Source organism: Plasmopara halstedii (assembly GCF_900000015.1).
Source record: "Plasmopara halstedii genome assembly, contig: Scaffold_2386, whole genome shotgun sequence".
NCBI classification, from domain to species: Eukaryota; Oomycota; class Peronosporomycetes; order Peronosporales; family Peronosporaceae; genus Plasmopara; species Plasmopara halstedii.
Genome location: NW_020189293.1, coordinates 1243714 through 1261405, shown reverse-complemented (window position 1 = coordinate 1261405; position 17692 = coordinate 1243714). Strand labels below are relative to the sequence as shown.

General features: G+C 46.9%; 6 protein-coding genes across 6 annotated transcripts; 4 read left to right on the top strand and 2 right to left on the bottom strand.

Annotated features, from left to right (window-relative positions):
- Nucleotides 1–4740: 4740 nt before the first annotated feature.
- On the bottom strand, nt 4741–5936 carry PHALS_03706 (Rof/RNase P-like; the record flags this gene model as incomplete). The annotated part of the gene is made up of 3 exons (XM_024717966.1): nt 4741–4841; nt 4908–5535; nt 5598–5936. 3 exons carry the CDS (start codon nt 5934–5936, stop codon nt 4741–4743), a joined length of 1068 nt encoding a protein of 355 aa, XP_024583412.1.
- A 95-nt stretch (nt 5937–6031) lies between these two features.
- On the top strand, nt 6032–6605 carry PHALS_03705 (uncharacterized protein; the record flags this gene model as incomplete). The annotated part of the gene is made up of 4 exons (XM_024717965.1): nt 6032–6177; nt 6244–6276; nt 6370–6462; nt 6524–6605. The coding sequence occupies 4 exons, from the start codon at nt 6032–6034 to the stop codon at nt 6603–6605; spliced, it is 354 nt and encodes a 117-aa protein (XP_024583411.1).
- A 1-nt stretch (nt 6606) lies between these two features.
- Nucleotides 6607–8670, top strand: PHALS_14957 (uncharacterized protein). The gene has a single exon (XM_036407142.1). It carries the CDS (start codon nt 8293–8295, stop codon nt 8497–8499), a length of 207 nt encoding a protein of 68 aa, XP_036263397.1. The 5' UTR covers nt 6607–8292; the 3' UTR covers nt 8500–8670.
- On the bottom strand, nt 8670–11456 carry PHALS_03704 (engulfment and cell motility elm family protein; the record flags this gene model as incomplete). Its single annotated transcript, XM_024717963.1, has 3 exons — nt 8670–8879; nt 8949–11333; nt 11415–11456. 3 exons carry the CDS (start codon nt 11454–11456, stop codon nt 8670–8672), a joined length of 2637 nt encoding a protein of 878 aa, XP_024583409.1.
- A 250-nt stretch (nt 11457–11706) lies between these two features.
- PHALS_03703 (cop9 signalosome complex subunit 6a-like) lies at nt 11707–12879 on the top strand (the record flags this gene model as incomplete). Its single annotated transcript, XM_024717962.1, has 4 exons — nt 11707–12025; nt 12090–12178; nt 12243–12480; nt 12557–12879. 4 exons carry the CDS (start codon nt 11707–11709, stop codon nt 12877–12879), a joined length of 969 nt encoding a protein of 322 aa, XP_024583408.1.
- Nucleotides 12880–13028: 149 nt separating this feature from the next.
- On the top strand, nt 13029–14393 carry PHALS_03702 (serine-trna ligase; the record flags this gene model as incomplete). Its single annotated transcript, XM_024717961.1, has 1 exon — nt 13029–14393. One exon carries the CDS (start codon nt 13029–13031, stop codon nt 14391–14393), a length of 1365 nt encoding a protein of 454 aa, XP_024583407.1.
- Nucleotides 14394–17692: the final 3299 nt, after the last annotated feature.

Here is a 17692-nt window from a genome sequence, read left to right as displayed (position 1 = left end):
CTCACCAATCTGGTTGTCGCGGGGCGCCCTTCTGGGGAAGAACTGAGTTTTTCTAGCCTCAAAGAGGTAGAGGGCAGCAGAGTCTTGCCTCGAAGAGCTCTGTGCTCTTTAAGGGCTTTTGGGATATCCTTATCGATTCCGGGGCGTCGGGCAATTATGCTCGAAACTCCACGAATGAAGAAAGGCAGCTGTATGCTTAGACGCTGAAAGTGTGGCTGAGTGACAACGTCACTGTTCGTTTAGCGACGGGAACTTGTGCACTATGCCGAGGCTCCCTGTGGACCTCGGTGTCAAGTTTCTGAAATTCGATAGCGTGGAACGCTGCTTATACTCGGATTCAAGGTATGCTTTTAACCTTGGTATGACATCGTTGGAATACCATGAGCCATGGATTGATTGGAGGTCGAAGACCTTTGGCGCTACGCACACGTCTCCTGGGGTGCGTCATGAACCTACCTCTGCTAGGAGGCAAAAACGTTATTGGCACAGGCACTGAATCAAAACAGTCAACCTGCTGCAAGCAGACGCCGAGAGGTAAGATAGGGTTTGAGGCTGCGTAGAGGAACTACCCACTCCTCGACAAGAAATATTGCGATGAAGTATGCGCTTGTAAAGTTCAGGATGTACTTACTTGGCTCAAAACCGTTTGTGATCTAAACAGATCATGCGTCATTCGCCTCACCTCTCACAGAGGATGACAATGGGGCGCGGGCGCATGGGCACTCATTCTTTACAGAATTTCACTTCGAGGTGAAGTATAAACCAGGAAAGCAAAATGATTTGGCTGATGCGTTGTCAAGCTGTACAAATGGACGAGCACCTATGTTCGCACGTGTGAGACGTGTCAAGGGTGAAACCCTCTCCAAAATGTGGCGGCCCCGCTGGCCAGTTCGCCGGTACCCTCCGGGTGTCGTAGTCCATGAGTATGGACTTTGAGTCTGGCCTGCCGAAGGACTTGGCGGGCCACACGTGTGTCTCCACGTTCAGCCCGCGAACCATGCTCGGGACCTTTCTCCGATACACCTTCGCTGTTCGACAACTCGGATGTCCAGCAGTAATCAGCCGATGGCAAAGTCCGAAGCATCACAGACGGCACTAAAAAAACGATCGGGGTCTGCCAACGCCAGTATTGGTGCATAAAGGAAGCTGTCTTTGACCCTGTCAAAAGCCTCCCAATGTTCGGTGTCCCAGCAATGCCTCATCCTTTTGAAGGAGATTCGGCAATGGCCGTGCCATTTCCGCATTATTCGCGGTATACTTGTGCAAGTATTTGGCGAAACCAGTCACTTGCGCAAGTCTTTTTGGTTCTTTGGAACCGGCCAGTCCACAATGGCCTTAACCTTAGCGGGATCCGCAGGAAGGCCACGCTTCCCAATGAAGCACACTAAAAAGGGGATTTCTTCCGCGCCTAAGGTGCGCTTATCTGCCTAAACAAATGCGTCAAATGATGATGAAATGTTTCTGGTGCATTTGACCGCCCTTGGGGCATCACCAGCCACTATCAGAGCATACCGCTCGGTGCAGCGGGATGCCGTAGCTTTGCGCTTTGAAGAAGCGTAAGTTAAATCACCGACCTCTCTTTCTGTACTCAGAACAAGTACGAGTTTAGCGGATCGCAATCAGCTTACTACAAGAGTAATTATAGCCTTACCCCAAGGCTAATAAACTCTTCTGTTTAGAATATAATCTGTATTTATTTGTTTTATCTGCGGCAAAGCCGCCTAGTTTTTTATTCATAGATTTTCATAAATATGTATAGTAAAATCTAAACACATGTATAACTACTGGCTATCCCGCCCCGTACCGTATTCTTGTTTGGTTGTGGTCACACCATGTCCATCTCGTGTGACACACACCTCTGTTATAAGGGTATGTGTATCCCCATTACACTCGAAGTACTCACCGCTGTCAGCGGAGTATAACTCGCTCTCATGAGCAATTGGTGACACCCATCTACCAAGTCATGTGCACTGTATTGTTGCACGATGCAGAAATAATGCGTGAGAGGAAGTCTCTCCATTCAACGCCCACGTTTTATGTCTGGAACCCGAACGGAAAGTGGCGTATTGCTCACGCTTACAATAAGCACAGCGCTGCCACCATTCCAGCACAGATGCCGATTCCTAGGAAGGATATTCTCCAGAACAACATGGTTGGATTTACAAATTACGTCGCACTACTTCTTAAGCAGGGGTGATTGGTGTGTTGCGCAGTATTTGGTCTCCGGAACCAGGTCCAACTCATGACGCACACCTCGGTCCGGAGGTAGGACCGACGGCGGGTCTTTGGAGAAGACGTCTTGAAAATTCTTCATCAAAGGATGATACGGATCCGAGTAACTCTTTACGACTGAAGATCAGCTTCGTGAGCTCAGCACCCTCTTGGTGTTCTCCAGGACAGCTTCGTATATCTTCTCTCGGTCGTATAATGATCACTTTGGCTAAATCGCCTGTCTTCAAGGCACCGCCAAACGCTTCGTGGGACATCTTGTCAAGCTCAAGAAGAGCATCCACCGCAGGAATAGCCTCGAGTGTGATGTCTCCGTTATTATCTCCCGGCACACCGCTGACAAGGAAATGTAGCTGTGCGCTATCGTCTACGATAGACACACCATGGGTCAGGGTCATCGCTCTGTGTCTTGCAAATAACATTTGGCATCACCGACTCATCTCGATAGAGGTCTTACGTCTCGTCGTGACCAGCGGGAACACGCACTCAGCGTCGTCCAGTGTCCCCACTTCGAGCTGCTTCGAAAAATTTGATGCTATGAAGAATATCCGAAGAAGAACTGCTATTTCCGCAGTCTTCGTCCAGTGGACAACGGGCCACTCCACGCGCATCTGAAGGGCCTTGTCCAAGATGCCCCGCACTTTTCCGACTATGCCACGCTTGGCATATAGCAACTGCAAAGAAATGTAAGCAGTGCTCATTGGATTACGTGCCACTCCACGTACATCACTGGGGCCTCGCCCTCAATGCCTCGGACCTCGTCCGACCATGCCACTCTTGGAATACGTCAACTGCTGTGATACTTGAGCAGTGCTCAGTGAATTACGTACCACTCCACGTGGCTTCGCCCTCGATGCCTCGACCCTCAAGACCATGCCACGCATGACATGCAGCGACTACTGCAATACTTGTGCAGCGCTCAATGGGTTACGTGCCCCCCCCGTTCAGCCCACAACCCATGCTCGGGACTCCTGTCGTATACAGCTTGGTGTTCATCAACTCGGATACTTCGATCTCAAGCATGTTGACCGTCTCGGTCCATTGCCCGCGCCAATAGCTTTTTTACCTCCTTGCAAAGGCGTGTTCATGACTCACCAAAGCTCCACCAGGAGACGCGCACGTGGCGCCTAAGGTCTTCAATCTCCAGTCGATTCATGGCTCAAAGTGTTCCAGCCATGCCATACCAAGGATAAGGTCATACCTTGAATCCAAGTCTAAGACTAAACAGCGTTCCACAAAGTCACGAAACTTGACACCGAGGTCCACAGGGACGTGACTAATGCCCCCGTCGCCAAGCGAACAGTGCCGATGTCACCCAACCGCACCCTTCAGCTCCTCGGTATACAGCTGACTTCGTTCGATCGTGGAGCGGCAAACATAATTGCCCGACGCCCCGGAGTCGATCAGGCTCTTCGATGGCTTCTCAAGCTCTTCACAGTCGCGTTTGCGACCTGCAAGCCCGGCTTGCATACACGTTTCTTGTTCAAGAGCACAGAGCACTCCGGAGCTGGGCCCAGCTGACCTCTACCTCCTTGATGCTCAGCAGACCTCAATTATCCCCCAGTACGGCGCCCCGCACCTACTAGGTGTTGTTATTTTCCTGCGACTAACCAGATGACTGATAAGAAGCTGGACGTCGGCTCGACGAACCTTGACGCGCCTTGCGCATGGGGAGAAACAATCCGAAGGTGACGGTGTCTTCACAGACAAAACACAGTCGGGTGTTCGAACGCTACCTGGCAGCTCGGAGCTCGGCCTCCTTTATCTCAGCATGGCTGAGATTCATCGGTTCAGGCCCACTCGAAGAGCTACTACTAGGATGTACATTCCAATTAAGAAGTGCTGACTCAAAGTTGAATTCGGCATTCAATGCCGCATTGACTGCTTTTCTAGAAGAAGACGGGTACACTTTAAACCCTAAACCCTAGATTTCCATTCTGGCCACGTCAGTGTGGAGGCTTTCCATAAAGACGGTCTTCGTGATCGCCTCAACAATAGGATCAACTGTCATACCGGCAATAAGAGTGCACAACACTTGGAAAAAGTCTACCAATTCTTTCTTGCCCTGTTGTGTAGCAAGGAAACGCGATCGCACGCGATATGCCTCGTTCGGCGGCGAGAAGACTTGAAAAAGCTGCACGTACTCGCAAAAGGAAATACTCGTCTGTGTCTTTTAACGTGGACTCAATGAGTTTAAGCTCAATCTGTGCAAGGTGCTTGAAACCCATTGCGCTGCTACCAAGGCGTAGAACTGATTGCAGGAGCTGACTCTAAAGTTATGTGTACTTCGCATGACGCTGAGACAAAATCTGTGATTTTGCTACGAAGTATAGCTGGGTGGGTTTGTTGCACGTCTTTATTGATCTCTTTTGCTATCGTTGACGGCACCGCCTTGAAAATAGCTTACAGAAACAAATGATAGGAGTTATCGATCACAGTTCTAGTCATGTGCATTCCGATTACCCTCTGCCTCACTTGGTACTCATTTTTATGGTTTGTCTTTACCTACGTCTAAATGCAATGTCTTCGTTCTGCAAACCAGGCGCCATCAAGATGCAAGCTTCGCGCTTGGCTTATAATAACTCTAAAGCGCGATTGGAATTTTACAAGCGCTGCTCACATCGTAAATTGCAATGTAAGTGAACTATACGACTTCTTCAAAATACGCGTATACATACTGCAAATGTAGCCGTCATTGTTGTTGCTACTCGGAGATACTGGACGGCAGATCTGCACCGTTTCCATAGTCTCCGCGACAACAATTCCGCTGAGACCAATGTTGCACGGGTTACAAGACTGAATTACTACATCACACAAGCTTGAAAAGTCAAATCTCGGCACTTCACATAAAGTACTACACTCACCTTCAATTCGACATCCAGAGAGATCCATGTACTTGAGCTTAGTCTGCAGTTTTGCGTTCCGTATACGCTGCGCTTCCTCGGATATTTGCTCAACTTGATCAAGGTTGCACGCAATCACTTGACTGACATATCGTGTCCAAATAAGGTTCAGCTGCTCAGCATGACTGTACTTCATCTTTCGACCCAGCATATGCAGATTAAGCATTCTACGTCGACGTGCACTCAATAGTTTGGCAGTTTGCTTTTTACTTGCAACTACAAGTGCCTTTTCTTTAGTTTCTGCTGTAGTCGTCTTAAAAGGATTGTCCAGGGACAAAACCTTGTTTTTGAGATTATTGATAGCGTCTGAGCCTGCCTTCGTGCCCACAGTTACTGATTCGAGATACCTTTTAAGAGTCTCGTGAGATACTCGCGAATTTGTCAATGTCTTCACTTGCGGTCGCTACAAAAAATGTGAAATATTAAGCGCCGGATTATGTTACTACCATGCACCTGTGTTCTTACAAGTGAGCAATTTTTCAGTCCGACAGCCAACAGCCCCACGTCAATTGTCTCGTACAGTGGATCAGCTATAACCTTGTTGCTTTTGTCCTTCTCACTTTCAGCATGGTTATTCATCGCTTTGGCACCTTCGCAACCGGTACTGCCTTTCTCGCGCTTCTTGCCCTTGCGCTTGCGCTTGATATGCTGGTATGCCTGAAGATCATTTTCATTGAGTGTTGTTTGCACTGCTGCTAAAGCTGTATACTTAGAAGCTTCAGAATGTGCACTAGCAGAAAATACGGCATCTAGCGATGAAAGCAGGTCGGCGCGCGGACGCTTCTTATTTTCTGCTAGCGGCATCTCCAATGAGTGGTCAGTACAGAATCAGATCAGAGTCCGCTCTGATAAAAATATCATGTGCTGAAGAATCAGGCATGTTCGAGAGACGCTGCGCGATGGTCAGTACTACAACGACCATGCGCAATCAGAATGATTGCCTTAGGGATAATCTACCAGGTGCAGTTGCTGTAAAAGTAAGGGTAAAGGCTCCTGACATTCCAGAGATCCGACTTAAGCCATTGCATAGCAAATTTGCGGCTTGGTAATTAAATATTGTCGAGGCTTGAGATCAAGTCAGTACTTGAAGACTGCCATTGACATATCGTAGCTCTTCATGCCACTCATTTGAAAGCAAAAAGTGGTGCGTGCAATAGCGCTGCTTGCTGCGCATGAGCTTGCTCCTACATGCGTTTGTGGTATACCATCAAGCTTTGTTGTCCGTTTGGTTAAACAGGAATCGACCTGCTCGTGCTTGCGAAAGGGACCAGCATCTTTATATTTGCACCGCTCAATCTCATAGCACAGCTCGAGCCAGATTGCTGCTGAGGTAAAAATTAGCATTTCCGCACAAATAAAGTCACACATGGAGTTTCACCGGTTTATGGTAGTTTAAACGACGGGCTTCAAATACTAAATCTAAACTGTGTACAGAATCTTCGAGGAAATTCTGTGACGGCGCACCCTGAATAACTTACTACGGGGACTAAATGCAAACACTATAGTCACCTCCTATTCTGTATGATGCCATTGCATGGAGCTTGGACATATTGGCAGTGGACTCTAATTGGCAATTGCTTGCGCGACTGGAGCTGAGGACCAACTGCATCAATTTACCTCCGCTGCTTAGAGTTTTCTAATTGCTAACTGCACGAGCGCCTTCCAGCATTTCTACCGAACCTCCCATTTTATTTGGTGGATGTTGAAGACAGATTTGATATGTGTTGGTGCTGCAAGGAATCATACAAGTGCGAACCGATGATGACTCTATGTCGATCGAAGTTGTAGATCAGCACTTGTGAAACTAAATCATAAATTGCTGTCTATGCGAACATTGTGATGGGATGTGAGATATGCAGTTTTTCCTTGCCAGGTTTGCTGCTACGCATGCTCCCACTTTTTAAGATTGTTCCCTTGCGTAGGTGATCGCAAGGGATTCGCTCGTGGAGTTTTGGGTGCTTGACTATACATTTTAATTATTGCTACTATGACTTCAGATCGCTATGATTACAAGAAAATGTTGGAGGCTGGTTGGACACTGAGATGCTGAGCCATTTTAATTTGCCTCTGACGCGATCAAAATAGCTATTGCACAAATTTGCCGGCTGGCGCACGCTGGGCTTGTTGAAAGAAGGATACTGTAGAAGAACCGCGCTTTGCATCAAATTCGAGCTTTTCGTCCAATTTTAACAATTACTTTTTCATTGCTGGGAAGCCTTGCCTATTGTCAGCAGCTTAGCGTGACGATGCGTCAAAACATCAAAATCAGATTACGAGACTACAAAGCATTATAAAAACTTGTTCCTGTCCCAGCGATGTAAAGTGTCCTTGATTGATGCTCAGTTTACTTACCACAACTTGAGAAATATGGAAGCAGTTTGCTGATATTTAGTATGAATGTAATCGCCAAGGTTCACCAGCTCAGCAAATGTTTGCAAAGTCGCTGAAATATTCAGCCCTGCATCTGCTAGTGAAAATACATGTCGAGCTCAAATTGGTAAAATCATTGTGATGACGTAATTTCTGGCTTTTTGTGAGTCGATAAAGAAACTGGACGTGAATACAACGAATTTGTCGCAGTTGTGAAAAGTCGATGAAAAATCATTGGCAAAGTTAAGCGCATGACGTTCGCTCTTAATTATAAAATACCAATTGGGACCGGTTAGCTTGGCGCGGAACGTTTAAAGGAGGGCTTGTAATTTGCGATCATTGCAAATTTTGCTCGAGTGTATCGACGAATGCTGTCAGGCCGCATCATGGAAATTCTTTAGGTTACTTGTGAAGAAGCATTCGATATCTGCCAGCATATTTTCGCTAAAGACGTTGAGCTACGATGTTCTCAACTGAAACTGTTATATCTGTAGTAACAGCTTTGCCAGAGATAACCGAAGTGTAACCAAATGAAGAGAGAACACAGGCTTTCGAAGCGAACCAATGGAAGATAAGCAAGCTTGGTCAGTCAGAATTTAGCCGACTAGCAAGACCCGCAGGTTTTAAGCGCTTAAAAATTAGAAATAAAGGCGTCAAGGGTTTTGCAAATTCAATTGAGTCAATAACAAAATTTTGTTGAGGACAACTTGTCTAGTAAACGTTAAATGGGCTTCGAAATTATGCACTATTGAATATGTGCAACAAGATGATCTGCATTTAAGCTATTCGGATGTTAATTACGTTGAGACCGAGCGCAAAAATGACTGTCGAATCTGTGCAACTGTTGTCATTTATACGTTGGGGACTTGAACGTGCAAAAGAGCAGCGTATGCAATTTATCGAAACTGATGCTTTCACGAAATCGATATCGCCACATGGTGACTTTGCTATGGTATGGGCTGACATGCACAATGATCAAAAAGAAGCAATATTTTAAGTGTACTATATAAATATTTTCATGGAAACATGGACTCATGTGACATAAATATGTATAGACTCATTGGCTCGACGACACCGTCGCACATTGCATAACATTCTATCGCTGTGCAAGCCAATCGAAATCAAAATTTCTATGTGGGAAGACAACACTCGACTACTTTCGTCGCGCTACATCCCACCCGCCTTGACTATTTTCTTGCCCATGCTAATCTTACCTATCTTGTGTTGTTTAGTCAATACCGTCGGCACTATAAGCGTGCCTGTGCACGGCTCGTTCGCCAACGTCTGAAGCTCTTTCAAAGATTTAGGCTGCATATTAAAAATCTCAATTATGCGCTGCCGAAATGCTATCATAACTTGTCCAAATTCCATGTAACCCTGCAAACATTCCACATTCGATATAAATTCTAAGGTACACCACTAAACAATTGCTTCGAATCAACTCACCGCTCCCATTTCGACAAATAGCGAGTCCAACACGGGAAAAAGTAAACAGAAAATTGTTTCAAATACGTGATTTACTGGCTCGCTCATGATATCGTCCCAGCATTCGTAATGACTAAGAGACCAGGATGACGAGAAAGCCTTGACTGAATCAGGACACCGTGTTGTCGAAACACACTGAGCTATAAAAAGACTGTAAGTCTTCATTGCGCTCGGCGAGCAGCCTTTTGAGTGTGTACCTGCGTCACCTATGCCAAGCGTTTCGGTCAATAGTGAAGCCACATTGATACAAGCGATCGCGAGCGGATAATTTTTCATGTTGCCTTCACTCACACCATGCCGTGTTCGCATTAAAATGCGCTGAAACTCGCTTGATGGATAGCTAGCAAAAAAAATTAGACAGTATAGACCAAGCAGACCACTTGAACGAAGATCAGACGCCGGGCCTCCTCTTTGGAATCCAATTTCCAGCCACCTTGGATCATTATTCGACTTGAACGGTTCTTCCGGAAATACAAGTTCCCATAGTTTGGAAATCATCAGGTCCACAGTCTTTTGATCTCTTGGTGGTCCGCTTGGCTCTGGGGTAACCTTAGCCTTCAGCAATTTCCGCAGTCGACAAACGCACGACTGAAAAGCTGCGCGAATTTTTGCTCGCTCTTTCAGCTCAATTTCGATAATTTCCAAAGGCAGACACATGGCAGCCGAGATTGCTTTGTACCAGTCACGGCTCTCGGCAGCGGATGAGCATGCAAGAGCCATACGTCCAATATAAAGTAGACGTTTTTCTTCTCGAACCGCTAAACGAAGACCCTTAAGAGTGGTGACGTACCACGGTCGCGTGGTTGTGGTATCTCCATCTGCCGGATAGAACATGATACAGTTTTCGTGAAGACATACCAGCATTCGGCCTCTTAAAGTCGCATGAGGCCCTGCATTCTTTGTTTCCAGATGACCAGTTTTCAGTGTCAAGCGCGATGAACGCTTTTCAAGATCATCTCCAGATACCACATTGTCAACGATTCGCTGCAAGATCGTATATAAATCATCTCTTGCTTCCACTGTATCCAAAAAAATCGGCCACGATCGATGCCGTCCACGATATTCAATAATTATACCATGTTCTTCACCCCTGGAGAGTACGTTGCTCACTGATACGCTTCGAATGTCAGTGAAATGAAAAGTTTTTAAGGTTTCGCCTCGTCGCGAGTTCGTAAGAGTTTGCTCAGCAAAGTTTAGCTCCAAAACTCGAGTCTGAAGTCGATTTCGAGAGCTGCACTTGCGCACACCGTACCGAACCAGAAACCCCTGGATGCCAGCATCGTGCCACAGCTGCTGAAAGTCAGAGGCACCATCAAAAGTCGAGCGATTTCCTGAGTTTATAGCATTTTGAATCGCACAAACCCACTGCGTCATATCATAACTTGAGGCCGCTACCATATAGAATTCACGACGCGATGAATCAGCCGACGTAATGACCTTGAATTCATGCTCTTTCGCATTTTTCCCAGTTGCAACGATACACCGCGATGTTGAACTGAGATCAATCACTTTCGTTGGAGATCCCTCGTGATCGTCTTTTGCATACGTTAACATCGGACCCTGGGGCATTTGACGCAGCACAAACCACCGTTTTCGATAGCTCGGAACCAAGTCACCGCGCTTCATGATCCATCCTTGTCGAGTGATATCTACGGGCGTGGATATTCGCTGCATAGTTGATTTTCGATACGAGGCCAAAGATTTCTTTTCACCCTCCTGTTCCTGTAAACTCTGTGCTAGTCTCTCAAGATAAATCTCGCGTCCAAATTGTGAATCAAATAGTGCAAGGTCGTCCATCGTGAAGGTTCGATCTGGTTGCGATTCGGCCATATATCGTGACTCGACGTTCAGTGACTTGGTGATATATCCAGCCAAAGACGCTTCAATGCGTTGCTCGTAAGTACTTTGATCTCCGTCACTCAGTCGTCTAGTCGAACGGGTTCGGGCAGGTGAGGATGCTGAGATGTCGCCCACGCTTAATCCCCCGTCGGATGCAAACGAGAGGGATCTGTCTGTTTCCTCGCTAATACTGTGTTGACTTATCGAATGTCTGCTGCTACTAGGGTGCACACTGCTTAAAGTCGCAGGAATGCGTTCTTCAATGCAGTCAATTGCATCGTCCAGTTCGTCTTCTTCAATGCCATAGCCCATTAAGCCCGTGAGTCGGCCATAGCCTACCAAAGTGTCGTCATTGTCCCGAGACAATCGGACTGTGTTGCGACGGCCGAAGACCAAATCACTGCCGATTCGTGAGCATCCCAGCATATTGTCTTGCGTGTAAAAGCTTGCGCGTACAAGTTCAGTATCGTTCTCGACATCAGCGCTTGTATCCTGCTTGATCAGATGCTACATATAACAAGATGAAAACGACCACCTATAATTAGTTACGATTATACTTGCGTCTCTCCTATGCATCGACAGACGTACGTCTAGAGACCAAAGCAGGTCGTCCGACACGTGGTCGTCCATAATGCTGCCGACGACTGCAGGTCGCGATGGTGGACTACAATGTGGTAAGTAAGTAGGTGGTTCAGTGCGCTTGAACTCCTCGAGGGTCTGTCTGCTTAGAATAGTCAGCGCGTGCAAAACGTTACCTTAGATTCGGTTCCTACCGGTATTATTCTGCACAAATATCTGTTGCCAGACGACGTAAACAGTAAAAAGAATGCCACCGAATAACGTATGGGACATAAATTTCGACTAACAGAGTCAAGGTTCAATGCAGGATATAGAGGTGACAAGTTTCGAGGAAGACGAGGGAATGCTCGTGCAGCGCGAGGATAGTGGTGCTACCGGCGGGGGTGAACGACATATCCAGATCCACCCTCTTGTTATTGTAAACATTACGGATCACCATGCGCGGCAGAAGTGTTATTCACAATTGAGCCAATCAGGGGCGCTGCAAGTCATCGGCGCACTGTTTGGCATCCAGAGAGGCCTAGACGTCGACGTATACGACTCGTTCGAGATGAAAGTTGATGTCGATAATGGAGAAATCCAAATTGATAAAGAGTTTCTCACCTCGCGGATCCAACAGTGTACGTGGCATTGAAACAACAAGAAGTGAAGAGCCCCTTCTGATGCTCGACAAAATATCTGCAGTTTCGCAGGTCTTCCCAGGCTTTGAGCTGCTCGGTTGGTATACGATAGGTGACAAGGCTCTTTCAATTGATTTGGCGGTGCATCGAGTGGTACGCACACGACAATTGAGTGATAAGGATGCATGAAAAGCTGACGACTTGCTCTTAATTGTAGGTTATGGAGTTTAATGAGAGTCCGTTATTCATGATTCTTAATCCAAATATTCTAGGATCTAATACGAAGAAAAAACTACCAATCTCACTATTTGAATCGGAGCTGCACATGCTTAACGGTGTGCCGAAGATGATTTTTGTCAAGGCCCCGTTTAAAATCGAGACATCGGAAACGGAGGGCATTGCCATCGATCACATTTCAAAGATTGCGCCGATTGCTGATGGCAGCAAGTCATCATGTATATGTCTAAAAGCTGCGGCCTCTCCAATTATATTGGTCTTATACTGACGTTATTTTTTATCTTGTTACCGCAGTACATCCATATCTGGGCAATGTCCGGGACGCCGTGAAAATGCTAGATCGACAAGTTGACGGCTTACTGCGCTTTCTTTATGCCATGAAAAATGGCGAAGCGCCGCTGGACCATAACCTTTTGCGTCATATCTCGAGTATCTGCAATCAGCTGCCAGCTATGAAGTCGAAGCGATTCGACGCAGCTTTTGCGCAAGAGTACAATGACGCACTTCTGGTCTCGTACCTGGCCACACTTACCAAAGGAGCTGCAAACGCTAATACCGTCGTTGATCGATTCGCAACGACGCAAGAGCGGCACCACCAACGAGGCTCACTATTGTGAGCTCCATGTCATTATTGACTTGTAGGTGGTATACATAGCTCTACTTAAAAACTATGAATCTGTTTGTTTGAATACGTCACCAAATCCGAATACATCTGTCTGGTGGCAGTAGTATCAGCTTCCGATGTGTGGACCTGCAACTAGCCAAAATGCCGATTGATATTAACCGCCTCCGTCCCGAACGTGGTGGCGACCCGGACGTTGTCCGTGCTGACCAACAGAAGCGCTACCTCAATGTAGATATTGTGAACAAGGTTATCGAATTAGATGAGCAGTGGCGTAAGAAACAGGGCGAGGTAGAGACAATAAACATGAAGATGAATGCACTGCAACAGGAGATTAAAAAGCTTAGCAAGGCCAAACAAGGTTTTAAAGCCATTAGTGATGAAAGAAAGGAGCTGGCTGCAACATTGCCTGAAAAGAAGAAGGAAGCTGAAGCGCTAAAGGAACTCGTGGACCGCGAGTTGCCAAAAATTGGCAACATTGTAGATCCCACGGTGCCTATCTCAAACAACGAGGACGACAACGTGATCGTTCGGACTTGGGGTACTCCTCACATAAAAGAAGGGCTCCACTTTCACCATGAGGTGCTGCACCGCATCGATGGCTACGAACCCGAGCGCGGTGTACAGGTAGCTGGCCACCGCGCCTACTTTCTTACAGGCTATGGGTATCTGCTTGAACAGGCTCTGATGTCTTACGCCTCTTCCTTTCTCATCAAGGCCCACTATAAAATGCTCAAGCCGCCTTTTTTCATGAACAAAGAATGCATGGCTGCTGTGGCACAGCTCGACGACTTCGACGAGCAGCTGTACAAAGTCATTGGTGAGGACGAAAAGTATCTCATTGCCACATCCGAGCAGCCTATTTGTGGCTATCACAAGGGTGAATGGATAACGGAAAGCGTGTTACCTTTGCGTTACGGTGGATTCTCCACCTGCTTTCGTAAAGAAGCTGGTTCGCACGGCAAGGACACGTGGGGTATCTTCCGCGTACACCAATTTGACAAAATAGAGCAGTTTTGCATCACGGACCCCGAGAGTTCAGCTGCCATGCACGAGGAAATGATGAGTCATGCCGAAAAGTTTTATCAGTCGTTGAACTTGCCGTATCGTGTCGTAAATATCGTGTCAGGGGAGCTCAACAATGCTGCTATCAAAAAGTATGACTTAGAAGCGTGGTTTCCAGCTTACAAGGAGTTTCGGGAGCTTGTATCTGCCTCTAACTGCACGGACTATCAGTCGCGTGCCATGGAGATTCGCTGCGGTGTGAAGAAGGAAAATCAGCGTGAGAAGAAATATGTGCACATGCTTAATTCGACGCTCTGTGCTTCCACACGTACAGTATGCTGCATCCTTGAAAACTATCAAGATGAGAATGGTGTCAAAGTTCCAGAGGTGCTAGTTCCTTTCATGGGAGGTGTCACGTATCTGCCCTTCACCCGCGATGTCAAGGTGAATGTACAAGCCGCCAAGATGCAGAAGGCTGCCAAGAAAAAAGACGGCAAGCAATAGTCATGGTCTTTTCAGGCTTGGTGTAGCAGTATACTCCGATTTGTTTTTGCAGAAAGTCACATCTTTGAGCAATTCAACGTAGGTAATACGGTATGCTTGATTCGTCCTCAGAAAGTCGCTTGATACTTCTCCATATTAGCTTTTGATTGATTTATTCTGTGTTTCGTCTTAATTAATACAAGTGCTGCTGCTCTACGTTTTCCTGTATCATTTTTTTTTTGAAGCTCGAACGTCCAAAACGTGAGTGCTCAACTTCGCATGAGCATACCATGTCCTCCCTCTACAAACACTACAATCCTGATAATGAAATTAGTGTCATTACGGCTGTACTAAACCTTACTCAAGGCGACCAGCTTGCTTGTTAAGACGCGCCGAAGTCGCAACGATCGCTGACCGATAACGTCGTCAGACTATGCCTTTGATCGATTGGAAGCCGCTTGATGCTCAACGGCGCAGCCCTCAGACATCTATGTATATAGCCCCGAAGCTCAGCTTGACAGTCCAGTACTGATACTCGACATCCTTCGTGAGTGTATGTTAACCTCACAAACCCCTCTCGAGCACCAATTACGGCTGAATCAGCGGCAGCGATGTCGGTGAGTACTGCACCGGTAATCCTACTGCCTAATGATGTTGCCGACTGCTATACGGCCCAACTTGTTTATTAGACAGGGTAGGCTCGTCATTTTTTCTATTTTGTGCCTTTACAAACCAGTTTACAACAAGATATGAAACGTCGCGTGTTGCTTGACTTTGCAAATTCTGAAGCGCGACGTCAACGTCAAGACGGGCACTCACCATTTCACGCTGATAAGAGCAAAATACCGATTTCATGTTCCTATGTTGGTCAAGTCTTGAACTTGAAACAAGACAAAACTTTACTATTTGAAATATGACACAACACCAGAAGAAGCAGAAGCGGAGTATGTTCAATAGGCAATTTTGCCGATGTAGAAACTGGCAAGTGTAGTGAACCCCGAGCCTTTTCACATGAAAAATGCGTTGTCGTGTTCATCTGTAAGGCCAGCGGGAGAAATTTTCATGCGGCAACATTCTTGATTTTTTTTTAATTTCATGAACTTTGTCGACACTCCTTGAGGTTCTGATTACGCTCTCGTCTATGGACGAGTTCGAGATGTGTGGGGGAGTTCCATATTAGGTAATGGGTGATGCGACCATATAAGGTGTGGGTTACACAAGACGTGTAATCTATGGATGGTTTTGGCAACACCTTAACAAGAAGGCTGGACTATGTATTTTAATGAGGTTTTACTAATTAATTAGAAAAACGTATAACTTTAGATATTGGCGGTTTTGCCGCAAAAAACAAAAGTTCAGTTTGCATTTTGAGCGGAAGAGAGGCGTGTCCTTCCTGCGGATCCCGCTAAGGTCAAGGTCATTGTGGACTGGCCAATTTAAAGAACCAAAAGGACTTGCGCAAGTGACTTGGCCTCGCCAACTACCTGCACAAGTATAGCGCGAATTATGCGGAAATAGCACGGCCATTGTCGAATGTCCTTGAAAAGGATGCGGAATGGTGTTGGGACACCGAACATTGGGAGGCTTTTGACAGGGTCAAAGACAGCCTTCTGCATGCACCAATACTGACGTTAACAGACCCCGATCGTCTTTTTAGTGTCGTCTCTGATGCTTCGGACTTGCCATCGGCTGTGTACTGCTGCAAGCAGATGCCGAAGGATGAGATAGGGTCTAAGTCTGCGTAGAGGAGCTACCCAGTCCACGACAAGGAATTACTTGCGATGAAGTATGCGCTTGTCAAGTTCAGGGTGTACCTGCTTGGCTTAAAACCGTTTGTGATCTAAACAGATCATGCGTCATTACGCACTGCAACTCAGTCGCCTCACCTCTCGCCGAGGATGGCAAGGTGGCGCTCATTCTTTGCAGAATATCATTTCGAGGTGAAATACAAGCCAGGAAAGCAGAATGATTTGGCTGGTGCGTTGTCAAGCTGTACAAATGGACGAGCACCTATGTTCGCACGTGTGACACGTGTCAAGGTTGGAACCCTCTCCGAACGTGGCGGCGCCACTGGCCAGTTTGCCGTTACACACCGGGTGTCGGTAGTTCATGAGTATGGGCTTTGAGTCTGGCCTGTCGAAGGACTCGGGGGGTACACGGGTGTCGTGGTCTTCGTCGACCGTTTGAGCAAGATCATCCATCTTGAGGCGGTGCCGGACACCATCGACGGTGTGGATACAGCGACGCTGTTTGTGGATCGTGTTTTTTGACAACATGGACTCCCGGAGTCAACTAAGTCTGACAGAGACCCACGCTTCACTGGAATGTTCTTGTCGATGAATTTCAAGGTGCTGGGCGTCAAGTTGGATATGTCAACAGCGGTTCATCAGCAGACCGATGGTCAAACTGAGTGCATAAATCGCGTCGTTGAAGACGTCCGTCGCAGCGCCTGAGCCGAGACGCTGAGGCACTGGTGCGCCATGCTGCCAGGCCCGACCGCGTAGACGTTTAATGATAGAGTGATCGAATCCTTCGCTTCAGATGCGGGATCCGCCAAGCGGAAACCATATTACACACGAGGGTCTAGGACAAACCGTGGATGCGTGCGCGTAGCCGCCCTGCGGGCAGCATCCAACTGCTGTCTCTGAGCCTCGTCGAGGTCGTTTGTAGTGATCCCCCCCCAAAGTCAAAAGGTCGGTAAAAGGACACGGTGTACGCAAGGTTTGAGCTGGTGCAGCAAGGCTGCCGTAGCTTTGCGCTTAGAGGCAGCTTACTTTAGGTCACCAACCTTACGTTCTTCACAAGAACCGGTGCGAGTGTAGCGGATTTCAATCCGCTACCTCCAAGAGTAGTTAGAACCTTAACCCAAGGCTAATAAACTCTTCTGTTTAAAATGTAAGCTGTATTTATTTGTTTTATCTGCGGCCAAGCCACCTAATTTTAAATGTATAGATTTTCCTTAATATATATAGTAAGATCTAGATACATGTCTAACTACTGGCTACCCCGCCACGTACCGTATTCTTATCTGGGTGCAGTTACGCCATTCCTGGCTACCCCCACGTACCGTATACTTATTTGGGTGCAGTTACACCATGCCCATCTGGTATGATACACACCCCTGTTACCAGGATATTTGTAACCCCGTTACACTCTCTTCCATTAAGATTGAGAACATTTACAGTTCCAATCGATTATTGCCCCAAAGAAGCTTATGTGTCCGCTAGACACTGCAACTTGGTTCGTTGGAACAAAACGACTTCCATGCTCAATTTGCCCCGTGCCAACGACACTGAAGTCACCAAGTCGCGCTGGTTCTT

What these genes read in the sequence shown, in the direction of transcription:
- PHALS_14957 (XM_036407142.1), top strand. Translation starts at nt 8,293, where the DNA reads ATGTTAATTACGTTGAGACCGAGCGCAAAAATGACTGTCGAATCTGTG.